This window comes from Melanotaenia boesemani, chromosome 11 (genome assembly GCF_017639745.1).
Source record: "Melanotaenia boesemani isolate fMelBoe1 chromosome 11, fMelBoe1.pri, whole genome shotgun sequence".
NCBI classification, from domain to species: domain Eukaryota; kingdom Metazoa; phylum Chordata; class Actinopteri; order Atheriniformes; family Melanotaeniidae; genus Melanotaenia; species Melanotaenia boesemani.
The window spans coordinates 32,011,496-32,024,528 of NC_055692.1; the positions used below are offsets into that span (position 1 = coordinate 32,011,496).

General features: G+C 40.3%; 2 protein-coding genes across 5 annotated transcripts in view; both read right to left on the minus strand.

The window, feature by feature from the left end:
* zgc:162952 (PKc_LIMK_like_unk domain-containing protein) overlaps nucleotides 1–5,884 on the minus strand; it is a 45,702-nt gene extending 39,818 nt beyond the window's left edge. For 2 of the 4 annotated variants that reach the window (XM_042000292.1, XM_042000291.1), the window contains exon 1: nucleotides 5,483–5,879. Coding sequence is in view for 2 of the 4 variants with exons in the window: in XM_042000289.1 (XP_041856223.1) it covers nucleotides 4,521–4,593; nucleotides 5,483–5,557 (148 nt within the window). In the remaining 2 variants the exon portion in view is untranslated. Of the gene's footprint in view, nucleotides 1–4,520; nucleotides 4,594–5,482 lie in introns of all 4 variants that reach the window. The other 2 variants (XM_042000289.1, XM_042000288.1) reach the window with 2 other exon arrangements.
* A 4,020-nt stretch (nucleotides 5,885–9,904) lies between these two features.
* LOC121649639 (beta-1,3-galactosyltransferase 2-like) lies at nucleotides 9,905–12,643 on the minus strand. The gene has a single exon (XM_042000613.1). It carries the CDS (start codon nucleotides 12,361–12,363, stop codon nucleotides 11,404–11,406), a length of 960 nt encoding a protein of 319 aa, XP_041856547.1. The 5' UTR covers nucleotides 12,364–12,643; the 3' UTR covers nucleotides 9,905–11,403.
* Nucleotides 12,644–13,033: the final 390 nt, after the last annotated feature.

A 13,033-nucleotide genomic window follows, 5' to 3' on the forward strand; every position in this document is an offset into this window, starting at 1 on the left:
GTCCTCTGCTGGGATAAGTATTAGACGTAAACTATAAATTATAAACCTCATATTCAGAAAAATTTGGACATGTTTCAAAAAATAAACATAATTATACATCTCAATAAAAATCTGTACTTTGGTAATTTATTTAAACCTTTAGATTAGGTCTGAGGTAAATACAGCAGCTGTCATGTCAAACAGAGGTGGCCCCACCAGAGTCATGATGATTAGCTGCTTCTTTTAGAGAAATAATGATGGAAAAAAACAGGCTGTGTTTGACATGTTAAAGTTAACCGTTAGCTTGCTGTGGTCTTATCCTGCACTCATGGTGAACAACCAAAGAGACTGGTTGGTTCATTTAGAAATACAAACAAATTTTAATTTTTGACGACAATAAAGTAACAGCAACAATAACAAAAAAAAGAGTAAATACCCAACTGTGACACCCTCACCAGTCACTAATAAATCTGCTGAGCAGACATGTTAGTTATTTAATCAATACTGCTGTCTGTCTCTGCTTCTCAGTCTTTGTTTTGTGTGTGTTGCTGCATCAAATTTTACATTTGTTTATATTTTCCAAACATAATGAAGTTTTCCAGTAAAGAAACTGAAAAACATTCATTTTGAACCCGTGCCTGTTTAAAGATTCAACAGATTAAACTAATTATTTAACCCCTTAACTCCTGAATTTATTTACAATGTTTAAAAACTAAATAAAAGAGGGGAAAATAAAGTGGAACAAACTAAAGCAGAATTTAATAAATAACAATACATAAATAAAGATAGGTAATACAATTACAGTACACTTTTCTTGTCGCCATAGAGAAATTTGGTTTGTTACATTAGCTGCCTTGTTGACATCAGTGCAATTCACAACACAACCACTGTAATCTACAAACCACCATCACAACACAGCACAAATCATAAATATGTTACACAATACTCATTTGGGATGAAAATTAACTGAGAGAATAAATAAAAAGATTTTTTTAGAAAAACACCAATAGACCAAACTGCTATTGCACAACCCCACCAGCCCCAAAACACATATTGCACAGTCTATGTGGCCATAACAGACCCTATTTAAACTTAATTAAGATTTGGTAGAAATGGAGACTAAATGAATTCTTTTAACGGGCCAGTCTGCACGCTTGTTCCCTTACACCAGAAGGTCATAACTCGTATTCTGGATAAAGGATGTGTGATAGATCTGATAAAACTTGTCTGAGTACAGACTGGATGGATTGGAAGGAGAGGTTTCCAGTCCTCCCCATCATGGCAGACTGTGCCAGGCAAAGCAGTTTAGATTTAGCTTGTGCTGAGAGATTGCTGTGCCATGCTGACATCCCGTACCTAATGATGCTCTCCAGCACACCCTGATAAAACAAGAACATCATTTTCTGATCCACACCAAACACCCTAGTCTCCGTAAGAATAATAATAATAATAATAATAATAAATTTATTTGTATAGCACTTTTCGAAACCAAGTTACAAAGTGCTTCACAGCATTTAAGAACACATACACAAAGGTAAAACAATAAAACATGAATTCAAAAGAGACAATAAAATTAATTAATAAAAACAAATTCACAATAAGAAAGCCATTCTATAAAAGTAAGTTTTTAATTTAGCTTTAAAAGTGCTTACAGTGTTGGCTGCCCTGAGCTCCTCAGGCAGAGAGTTCCAAAGTTTAGGAGCTCTGACTGAGAAGGCCCGGTCTCCTCTGAGGAGACGGGAGGAGGGCACAGTCAGGAGGCTCTGACCTGAGGAGCGCAGGCACCGACCCGGGACATAGGGGGAGAGCATGTCACAAATATAGGTGGGTGCTACACCATGGGGGGCTTTTAAAGTAATTAATAAGATTTTAAAATCAATTCTAAAATTGACTGGTAACCATGTAGGGAAGCTAAGATAGGGGTGATGTGTTCATGTTTTTTAGTGCCTGTTAAAAGTCTTGCTGCAGAGTTTTGGACCAGCTGGAGACGACTAAGCAACTTCAGACCTAAACCTGAGTATAGTGCATTACAATAGTCCAACCGGGAGGACACTAGTGCGTGTATCACCTTTTCCAGGTCAGACTGGGAAATAAAATGTTTGATCTCGGCTAAATTACGAATCTGATAAAAACAAGATTGGACAACCTTTGTAATCTGAGGGCTAAAATCAAATTGCGAATCTAAAATAACCCCCAGGTTACGGGCAGATGGTTTTACCAGATTGGATAAACTACCAAGAGAAGTGAGATTTTGAGTGACTTGAGATGGACCGAATAGAATTATTTCTGTTTTTGATTAATTGAGTTCTAAAAAATGTCGGAAAGACAGTTAAAAATGCGAGTGAATGATTCAGGGTCGTTCATAGCTAGCGGGACGTATAGTTGTGTGTCGTCTGCATATAGGTGGAAATTTGTATTGTGGTTTTGAATGATTTGACCTATGGGAAGCATGTAAATGGAAAATAAAATAGGCTCAAGGATGGAACCTTGTGGAACACCGTATGATAGGGGGGCCGAGGAAGATGAAAACTCTCCAAGTACTACAGAGAATGACCGGGATGAAAGGTAAGAGGAAAACCAGGATAATGCAGAGTCAGTAATGCCAATAAAATTTCTGAGACGCTTTAACAGAGTGGCGTGGTCAACTGTATCAAATGCTGAACTTAAATCAAGTAAAATTAAAATTGAACATAGACCAGTATCAGCGGCTAAGAGCAGGTCACTGGTGGAATGTGGTCATTCCAACTGAAGAGGACATCAGTACAAATACCACGGTTGTAAGATTTAACCTGGCTGATTTCTACATTGTGGCTGGACGGTGGAGTATGGTCCCCCCCAATGCCTGAGGATCCAGCACCATCTCCTTTGTTTTGTGCTTTTTACATTAATGATGAGATTCTCATCACACCACTGAACAAAATTACTAACTTCAGTGAAGTGAATAAATAATACAGATATAGATACATAGAGTGAATAAAAACAAATAAATAGATAAAATAGAATAACTAGATAGAATAACTAGGTCATAAAATGGTTTAATGCAAATTTTGAGACACCAGGCTTTAAGGTTTTTATTACATTTTTGGGAAATTGAGTTTAACTTTTTTATTCTTCTCTAGTTCTAAGCTGTTAGTTTTTAGTCTTTCGAAGGGCTTCATATATATTATAATAAAGTTAAATAAACTTTGTTAGATGCCTCATATTTTGTTTGTTTGGTTGTTTGTTTGCAATTCTCTTCAAACAGAACCTTTATGGTCATTATTATGTCAAGAAAAAACACTTTAATATTAAATAAAACTGAGGCCATGTCCACACGGATACCAGTTTAGATGTAAAAGTTTCTTATTGTTTGGACATTTAGTCTGTGTGGAACTGTAACTTCACTATAGATTTTTTTAGTGTGTCCAAAAGTGAATAAATCTGAAAATGCCACAGTTTCCTTTCCATGTTTACAACCCATATACATGACACTGTTTTACATAAAAAATCTGTTAAAAATCCAAACAAATGTCCCCTTTTAGCTTGATTCTTTGTTATATTTTTCTTTGAATATTTGCTCACATTGAACGAGTTTATTTACATGCTCTGTGTCTTATTCTCTGGTTTTGTAGTCTTTCTGTGGCAGCACTACAATGCCACTTACAGGCCTGGCATATATACTACAGCGGTTTTAATTGTTTTATGTGGACGTGCGCATTTCTGGAAACAATTCCATCTTTACGGAAACCTTATTAAAACTACATTGGTTTCATCTCCATGTGGATTTAGCCTTAAGATGAAGTATGCACAGTGGTGCTGTTGCATTAGCAAACTTCTTTCTTTTAGCATGACAGCATAAAACAAATCACCAGCCTCTAATTTCCAGCAGAATTCTAAACTTTTTCATTTATATTGTCCAAAAATTCAGAAGTCACCTCCGAGTTGGACAGATGAAGCATCACTGCGGTCATATTTATATGTATTTGTTAGGTTTTGGGAGATGTTTACTTTGTTATGAGGAGGCGTGTTACTGATGAAAGGTGAGAGCTGAGACAGACATGACAATGTGGGAAAAATATCATTTTGGAATAATAATAGACTTACAAAGTGATATCCAGGGCAACTCTTATGATAAAAATAAAAGATAACAGCGAGAACAATGAGGTGAACCTACACCCTGTGAGGGATGTATTGAACATGGAGGGCAGGTAACAGGACACTTACCTGACACACCATCTTTGGACATGTTCAGACAGGCTGGATGCTGAGCAAATGATTTTCTATTTCAGAAGACTGCAGAGCTCAACACATTTACAGTGTTGCATATTCACCTGCTTAAAGTGGCAGCTCATCCAAGAACAACAAAGATGTGACACGAAGACATTGAGCAACGCTGACTCCACACACAAGTTACACCTCAGAACAAGTAACAGAGTTGTGGTTTCTCAGTTCAGCGTCACTTAGAGCTTCAATTGTGACTTTTTATTCTTTTTTTTTTTTTTTTTTACATTGCAAATACTGTAAGAAAAAGTAGAAAAATATTTAAATATCTCAATACTTACTCCACTGATTTAACAAGCTATTCATGTGCATCTTGTAGGTGGAGGGACAAAACCAGAGGCCTCTGTGCAGAAACTGAGGAGAAACCACATACATTCAACAACAAATGAAAAAAGCACAAACACAGGACTTGCCACAAAAAACAACACACAGCCGACAAGCAAGCGACACTAAAACAGGAAGACTTGACATAGACATGACTGTCAACTTCTCAGAGCCGTCCTCAAAACATCCCACATAAATCCTCAGAGTGCCATCAAATAACTGCGTAGGAATTTTCATTGTATCTGCTGTGCTTGTATTACACTTGACAGCTTCTTTTTTCAGCCCTGTGGCAGTGCTTCCCAGGCTTTTCAACCTGTGATCCTCCTCATCACACCCTATGGTCTTCATAAGAGTTGTGAAAAGTGCAGGCAGAGTGAAATATTTTTTTTACTCCTTCTCAGTCTTCTACAGACCTAAAGAGAAAAAAGGCTTCATGTACGCAAAAAGAAATTATCCTTTAAAAAACATCAATATATTATAGCTCCGATTTTGCCCTCCTGAAATATTTAGCTGCACTTTTTTCTTCTGTAATGTTTATTAATTAAACTTTTTTAACGCTGCATTATTTGAGCGGTAAACACAAAGCTGGAACGAGGTGACTTGAATGTGAACATAAATGTGCTTTTTTTAAAAAACATTAATTCTTGTCTATCATTCTTTTGTTAGCTGTGTTTTGGTCTCCTGCTGCTGAGAGATTTAAGCTTTGTTTGCAGCCTTGTTGCAAACCATCTGGTGATATAAAATAGACTTGATGAGGAGCCACTGCTCATTATCACCTATGGTGTGTGGTGTTTTGTAATCTACTTAAATTATTATTTGATCTGCTGTAATATTTCTCCACTAGATCTACTTATTTACTCATCTTAGTTGGCCAGAAAACGCCTAAACCAACCCACCAGCCATCAGAAACCCCACTTACATTCAGTCTTAGCGTCGTGCGCAGTTTCCCAGAAGAGACGCAGCTCTGGTTTAAACAGAAGCGTGCATCATACATCCGCTGTAGTTTGATGTTTGCAGGAAGTCCCGGTTAAAACAACACTTCTCCCTTACAGCGTGCAGACGGTGCGTTCAGGTCCCCCCGCACACTTCAGAGCCAACGGAGTCGGTGACAACCAGCACACAAGCAAAAGCACGTTTCATGGACTGTGTAGGAACCAGCTTGACAAGCGCGTCGGTGGGTGTTAACTCCACCCACACGGAGAGGAGGCCGGGCCGGAGCAGAGAGGAGAGGCAGCCCGGTGATGTCAGGAGAAGCTGGTGCTGATTCTCAGCATGAAACTGGAAGTTCATGTTCCAGAACTGGGACTGCTTTTATTTTCTCCTGTTAAGATTAATAACTGTGGGAGATATCACGAATAATTACTACTGTATAGCCGTTGTGTGAGAGTTCATTTAAATTTTTTTTTGCTTAAGTATCAAACCCTTAACTACATTTAATTTCTACACCTGTTCAAATGCTCTATCAGCCAATCACATGACAGCAAGTCAATGCATCTAGTCATGTAGACATGGTGAAGATGACTCGCTGAAGGTCAAACTGAGCATCAGAATGAGGAAAAAAGGGGATTTAAGTAACTTTAAAAGTGGTTGCTGGTCTGATTATTTCAGAATCTACTGGGATTTTCACACACAGCCATATCCAGTGTTTACTGAGAATGGTCCAAAAAAATTATCCAAAAAGGCAACAGGAAGTCAAATAAGCACTGGTTCCAACCGAGGTATGTAGAACAGCATCTCTGAACACACAATACTTCCAGCACTGAAGCAGATGGGCTCCAGCAGCAGAAAACCACATCAGGTGCCTCCTGTCAGCTAAGAAAGAAACTGAGGCTACAATTCACACACACTCACCAACACTGGACAATAGAAGATGGAAAAGTGTTGTCTGGTCTGATGAGTCTCCATTTCTGCTCCACATTCAGATGGCGGGGCCAGGTACCTGTTGGTAGGGTCAGAATTTGGTGGAAACAACACGAAAGCATGGATCCACTCTGACTTGTATCATGGAAGGAAGGAACAAACAAATGCTTGAAATCGCCGTCTTTGCATGTATTAATTTCCCCTTTTAAATCAAATTACTGAAATAAATTACATTTTGAGCATTACTCTTTTTTTTTTTTTGTTTGTTTGTTTCACCTGTAGATTGAAACACATGCAGGCTTATATGATTTCTTTTTTTCAACCAAAGACAAATGCTGAAAAGATTTTTGGATGATTTTATTTGTACCTAAAGTCAGCCATCCACTTAATACCTGTTTAATCATATTGCTACTCCATCAGACCATAATACATAAAATGTTTGTTGGTCACCTTACCTCTTACCTTCCTAAGAGTGCCCTAATCTGAATGGAGATGTCTGATGTTTCTCCAGGTATCTGTTGGGGCCACTTCTCCAGTGTGGGGGACACGGCCCCCAGTGCTCCGATGACCACTGGTACTACTGTTGCCTTCACCTTCCAGGCGTTTTCCAGCTCTGTATTTCTCCAGTTTCTTGTGTTCCTTTTTCAGTATATTTCCATCATTGTGGATGGCTACCTTGATCACTACAGCTTTCCTTTGCTGCTTATCCGTGATCACAATATCCAGTTGGTTGGCCACCACCATTTTTGTCTGTCTGTATCTGGAAGTCCCACAGGATCTTAGCCCTCTCATTCTCATTCATTGGAGCACTCTGCTTGACCCATTCCCCCATAAGAATTTATTATGACATGAAGTGCACATAGTTATTGCCCCTCCCCCTATAGCCTGCCAAAGGTTTGTATCCCCAGGATATGTGTTTATGTATATATATATATATATATATATATATATATATATATATATATATATATACAAGTGTTTACATTTTGCAACAGTGGATAGTAACCGGGTTGTAACCGGGTTGTAAGAAGAACTTCAACATGCAAACAGGCTGAACAGACACAATCTAAAGAGTAAATGATTTACTGAAAACTGCATTTAAACTCGAACAGCTGATCAAATGTTTAAGACCATCGCACAAAAAAAATGCCCAAAACAGAATTGAAAGTGTAATAAAAGGACTCAGTATTGAGAATCTCCACCTTTTCTTGTTGATGACTCCAAAATTAACTTAAGCATGCTCGATATTAGTGTTTCAAGGAGGATGGTGGTAGTGTTGCTCCATGTGGTAAAGATGGCATCATGAAGGCCATCTTTACAAATTTCACAAATTTAAGTTTGTGGCACGGGAACCGATGTCCGTTTTTTCCTGATGTCCAAAACTTCCCTTGCTGTCCATCCTCGCACATTCTCAAGGGGATTTAGGTCAGTGGAACATGCAGGATGGTCCAAAAGAGTGACCATCCATCCTGGCAGAAGTCCTTAGTGAGGCAGTGTTGTGCACCTCAGCTTAGTCCTTTCAAAAGACCCAACCGTTACCACACAGATGAGGGCCCTCATTCTAGAAGGATATGATACTCTTGCACAACCTGAAGCCCCATTGTTCCATTGAAGGACAAAGCACCCCAGACCATGATGGAGCCTCCTCCACTGTGCCATCTCCACTGGAATCTCCTTGTCATGTCAATAATTCTGGAAGCCATCAGGACCATCGAGGTTCATGTTTTTCTCATCAGAGAATAAAACTTTCATTGTCCCATGTTTGGTCATCGCTTGCAAAGTCCAAACAGGCAAGTTTGTGGCATGGGAGGAGACGTGGCCTTTGAAGGCGTTTTTGTTTTTAAAGCCCTTCTCCAGATGCCGTCTTATAATTATTGGGCTGCAGTCAGTATGGACCTTAATTTGGGTTGAGGCTCGGCCCGTGTCTTCACAGGCAGCCGGTGGACTCTCCGGCTCAGCACAGGGGAAATGACCCTGACCAAATACCTTAGATATTTTAGAGTTGGTGGAAGGTGAGGATGTGAAGTACAATAAGAGCTGCAGAATGTCCAAGTAACAGTGAGAAGAGTGACAGAGAAGGGACATTTCAGAAGAGGAATACAATAACCATCCAACAAGCATGAAGAGAGAAGTGAGACTACCTGGACTCAGCTAGTCTGGGTCTGTGCTCCATCGTTTGTGTCAGGTGGAAATGAGTTGTCATTAAACAGGAATGATCAGAATAAATTTGGAAAAAAAATTACTTTAAAATGGGAAAGATCTCACTTGATTTAGTGATATGCAGCAGTAACGTTATGAGGAAATTATGTGGAAGTTAAGCAGAAATGATCTGCAGAAGATAACTAATAATTAACTAAAACACAATTAGTTTGGAGTACTTTTATTTAAAAACTTAGGCTTTTTATTTTGACATCTTACTTTAAGTTCTGCTGATCTCTGGACCGTCTCACACCTTCTCCTTCTTATCCCTGAGGCCTGCTCACACTGAACCAGGTGATGCTTTAAAACACTGATCTTAAAATGGTGTTTAAATGCAATGGTTGCATCATCTGTGGAGGTCACTGTGGTGTCCTCCTTTGCTTTTTGTCCCGCTCACTAGAAACGTAAGTGAGGGCTCCAGGTAAAAGCCTTTAGCAAAGTTAATCATGCTTCTTTGAATACAGGATGCACAGCTACATGATGTGTTCATTGTTTTGTTACAGCCTGGCCCTTTAATTCATGATCTCTATCAGATGAGCATTAGGATGTGACATTGTAGTCTATAATTAATTTACACTGGTAGAAAATGCAGAAAAATCTGCTCTGTGCATCATTACTTATAGCTCCTCTGGCCTTTCTCTGCTGGCGTGCATTTTAAGACACACATCTTCTATGATGTTTTGCTGAGATCGGTTGTGTTCCTCGACAGGAAGATGGAGGAGACAAGGAAGCACAAATAAGCCTAAAACCCAACATTCAAAATATTATTCTATAATGACTGCATGAGGTGATGAACAGCCACAGCTGTCTGTGCTCATCAGAAGCATCCAAAGGTGGGAGTGTTTTGAACAATACAGTGCTGGCGCAGAGTGTAAACTCCCACTCAGAGTGGGAAATGAGCAGACTCCAGCAGAAACACCAGACAAACGGACACTGTGCTGCAACTGGAGAACGTGACAATAAAACACGTTAAAGCTGCTGTTGTATTACCAGCTCCTTTGATCAGAAACTAACATTTTTAAATAAAAGGAATGTAAATATAGGAGCGATGTGTTGTTTTTGCATTGATCATGTAGCCATGTTGGAGGGGCGGAAATGTTGCGAGCTGTCAAAGGTAGACGTGCAATCTGCAGCCTGGTGGAGTCCCGAGGTTGCTGCAGGTTTGCTGCCGTCTGCTGACACCGCCTCACCGCTGACTCATGAATCTTCGGCCCTCTGTTACTCATTTCAGGCCTCCTGGCTGCAGCCACCCATCACACAGCACACTTACACAGACTGACTTTTTCCAAGACTTTTATTGAGCCTAGGAAGAGGCTAAAGTGATGCCTATCTGTAGCAGCAATATTATAAGTGATGGCAACATTTGCTTTTTTAGGATTTCAAAGACAACATTTATATTAACATTTAAATCTATGAGGCATTTTAGGTACAGCATATGAAAGCAAAAGGAGCAATAAATCATCATTAAATGTAATGATCCATTTGCCTGTGAGCTGATCTTCTGGCACATACTGCCACCAGCTGGTTGACGTTTCTAAGTACAACACAAGCAGGCAGCGTGGCGGGTTCATTCAAGTACAGAGGCACAGAAGCATGGCATGTAAGTTGCAGGCTGTTTTACAAACTTCAAAATATGCATTTTCAAACATTTTGAGCCTCACAAACTCATGAAAATAAAATTGTACTCAAGTATCAGAGTTATTCAAGGAACATTTTCTCATAAGTTGATTTGAACGTGACCCCAAAGGCAAAACTGATATAAAATGTTGGTCTACAGGCACAAAGATATCCGTTGGTATCGGTTTGCTCAGCCTCTTACGTTTTCTGCTGAGCTTTACTACAGCTGATAATGATATATCATAAATGCACATCAGGTGACTGGGAATCTGCACTGCAGGTCAGGGAATCAAGCCTCAAAGAGAAAAGGAGAAGAGGAATGTGAGCATGTAAAGCATGAAGTTCCTTCTACACAACCAGCTCTTCACACTTCCAACAGTCTCACTTCCCAATCACTTTAGCTCGGGTGATGTTCGCATGAAGATTTACAGCAAATTCTCCAACCAGGCCACCTGCAGTGATCTGGTTCATCAAAACCAGCAATAACTAACTTGCAAGTGCTGAAGTGGGAACGATTATAACCTGAGAGACAGAAAGGGCTGCACACACTGAAAATATGGCCGAGCTTAAGGCAGAAAAACCTGGAAAATATCCAGAAAAAATGCAGAAACTTGCTCTTCAGGAGGATTACAGGCTCAAGAAGAAAACTTTATAAAATTATGTCAGCAGTTTCTGTATAACCATCCCCACAAGCAGAAAAGAGAAACTAAACTTCTGCACTGCAGCTTTAAAACTTTGGATTATCATGAGCTGACTGATGAACTTTCAATAGTTTGCTTAATATTTAAAATCCCAAACCCCAATTTTTTCCATTTACTATAAAATATAATAAAGAAAAGCAGAAATTAATATGTAAATACATCAAGTGGTAAGTGACTAAATGTTGCATTAACAAGAAAAATAATCAGGTACTTTTAAATCAACTTCTAAATGTTGTTTCTTTAAACAAAATATTTTGTATCTGGAGACTGTTTAACTGGTTACTAACTAATTAAAGGGAAATACCTGATTAAATTTTATTATAATGTCCTGATAGATCTAATGTATTTATCATATATTACGCATATTTTGCTTCCGTTCAGTGGATGGGTGTCTATGGCTTGCTTTCCTGTTCTAGGCTAATTGTTCTGTTATAAATCACAGTGAAACAGGCGGTAAATGCTTTCAGCAGCTAGCATGGTTTTTGGAGAAGTCCTGCCAAATTTGCAGGAGCTCTGATGGCTTGAACTTGTTGACGATAACCCGTCGGGCAAAGGTGCACCTATCGTACTCCAGCTTTTGGATTTCAAACAGGTTCCTGAGGAATGGCAGACTGTTTGAGTACACCGGCTGGACGCCCAGCACACGTAGACACAAGCCCACGTAAACGTCCTCCAGAGGGATCATCCGTACAAACCTGGATGCCCAGGAGATCCGGCCTGCCAGGTCAGAGGAGAAGACGTATCCAGCTCCAGACACATAAGGGGGGAAGCTGTCCTCTGGGTACAGCTTCTCTGATAGATACCACTTGCTGTTGGGGGTCCTCCTGGGACTCCCATCTCGGATCACTGACCCGGTGATGAAGCCCAGCCTGGGGGAGCTCCTCAGCCATTCAACGAGGTAGAACACATTTACAAAGATGTCAGCATCCACCTTCATTGCATAGGACGAGTTAGGGCAGTGGGTTGCAAGCCATTTCATCATTATCATGGTCTTAATGGTCAGGTTCTGGTAACTATCCATGAAGTTCATCTGGATGATGTCTGCATGCAGCTTACTCTCCTCTTCCAGCGCCTCCTGGATGGGTGACAGCTCCCCCCCATCTGGGAGTCCTGCATAGAATAAAGTGAGGGTGTCACTGCTGGCAGAGCCCCATGTCCTCCTGACGGCCTCCCTGGCTGCAGCCTCCTGTGGGGCGACAGGAACCATGAGAACCAGAAACGGGCTTCTGTCCCTGCACACATCCGGCTGGTTGATCAGGTAATGGTACGTGAGAGGGGAAATGAGTCGATACTCCTCTACAGGAAGAGGTCTCGGCTCCGTCCTGTGTTTCAGAAATGTGCTCAGAAGGATCTGAGCGATCAGAAACAGAACAAGTAAAGCGCCGAGAAACTTCAGCAACCTGCCGGATAAAACCTTCCGCATCACCACAGCTGACGCCAGTTTTTAATCCTCCACCACGTCCAAGACTCCTGGAGACCGACCTGAGGCGGTAACATTATTCAGGAAAGTCCCAGCGCTTCCTTCCAGCTGGGGCAACCAGTACGTCTGCAGCCGGGACGTGAACCCGACAAAAGCCGCGTGTACGGTGTTCATTTTAGGACATCCTCGTAGTCAGCCAGGTGCCAAGACAAAAGTCAGCAGGTATCAGGAAAAGGTTGTCAGATATCAGAGTCGGAGTCAGGAAAAAAGTTGTCAGAACGACTTCCTACTTCACTAAAATGCGACAACGTTGCGCCGACGTCACACAGTCTGCGACAAAAGCCAGATACATATCTCAACCACGGGCTTCATACCAAACTTTATTTTTTCTAAATTAGGAAGCCTGAATTACTTTTTGCTCTGTAACTATAATATTGAAAAAAATCCCCTCAAAATTATCTCACTTTCACAAGAGATGTTTCTCTCTTAGTCACTGATATATAAACAGAATTTTCCCCACACAGATACTAAATATGAGCAATAAAGACATCACATACAGAAACAAATCTTCATTTTTTCCTCTTTGGTTGACTCCTGGTCCATCAAAAATTTAACCCAGATGAGTCATTGACGACTTGTCATGAAATTATCTTAAAATATAGCACAATCCCTC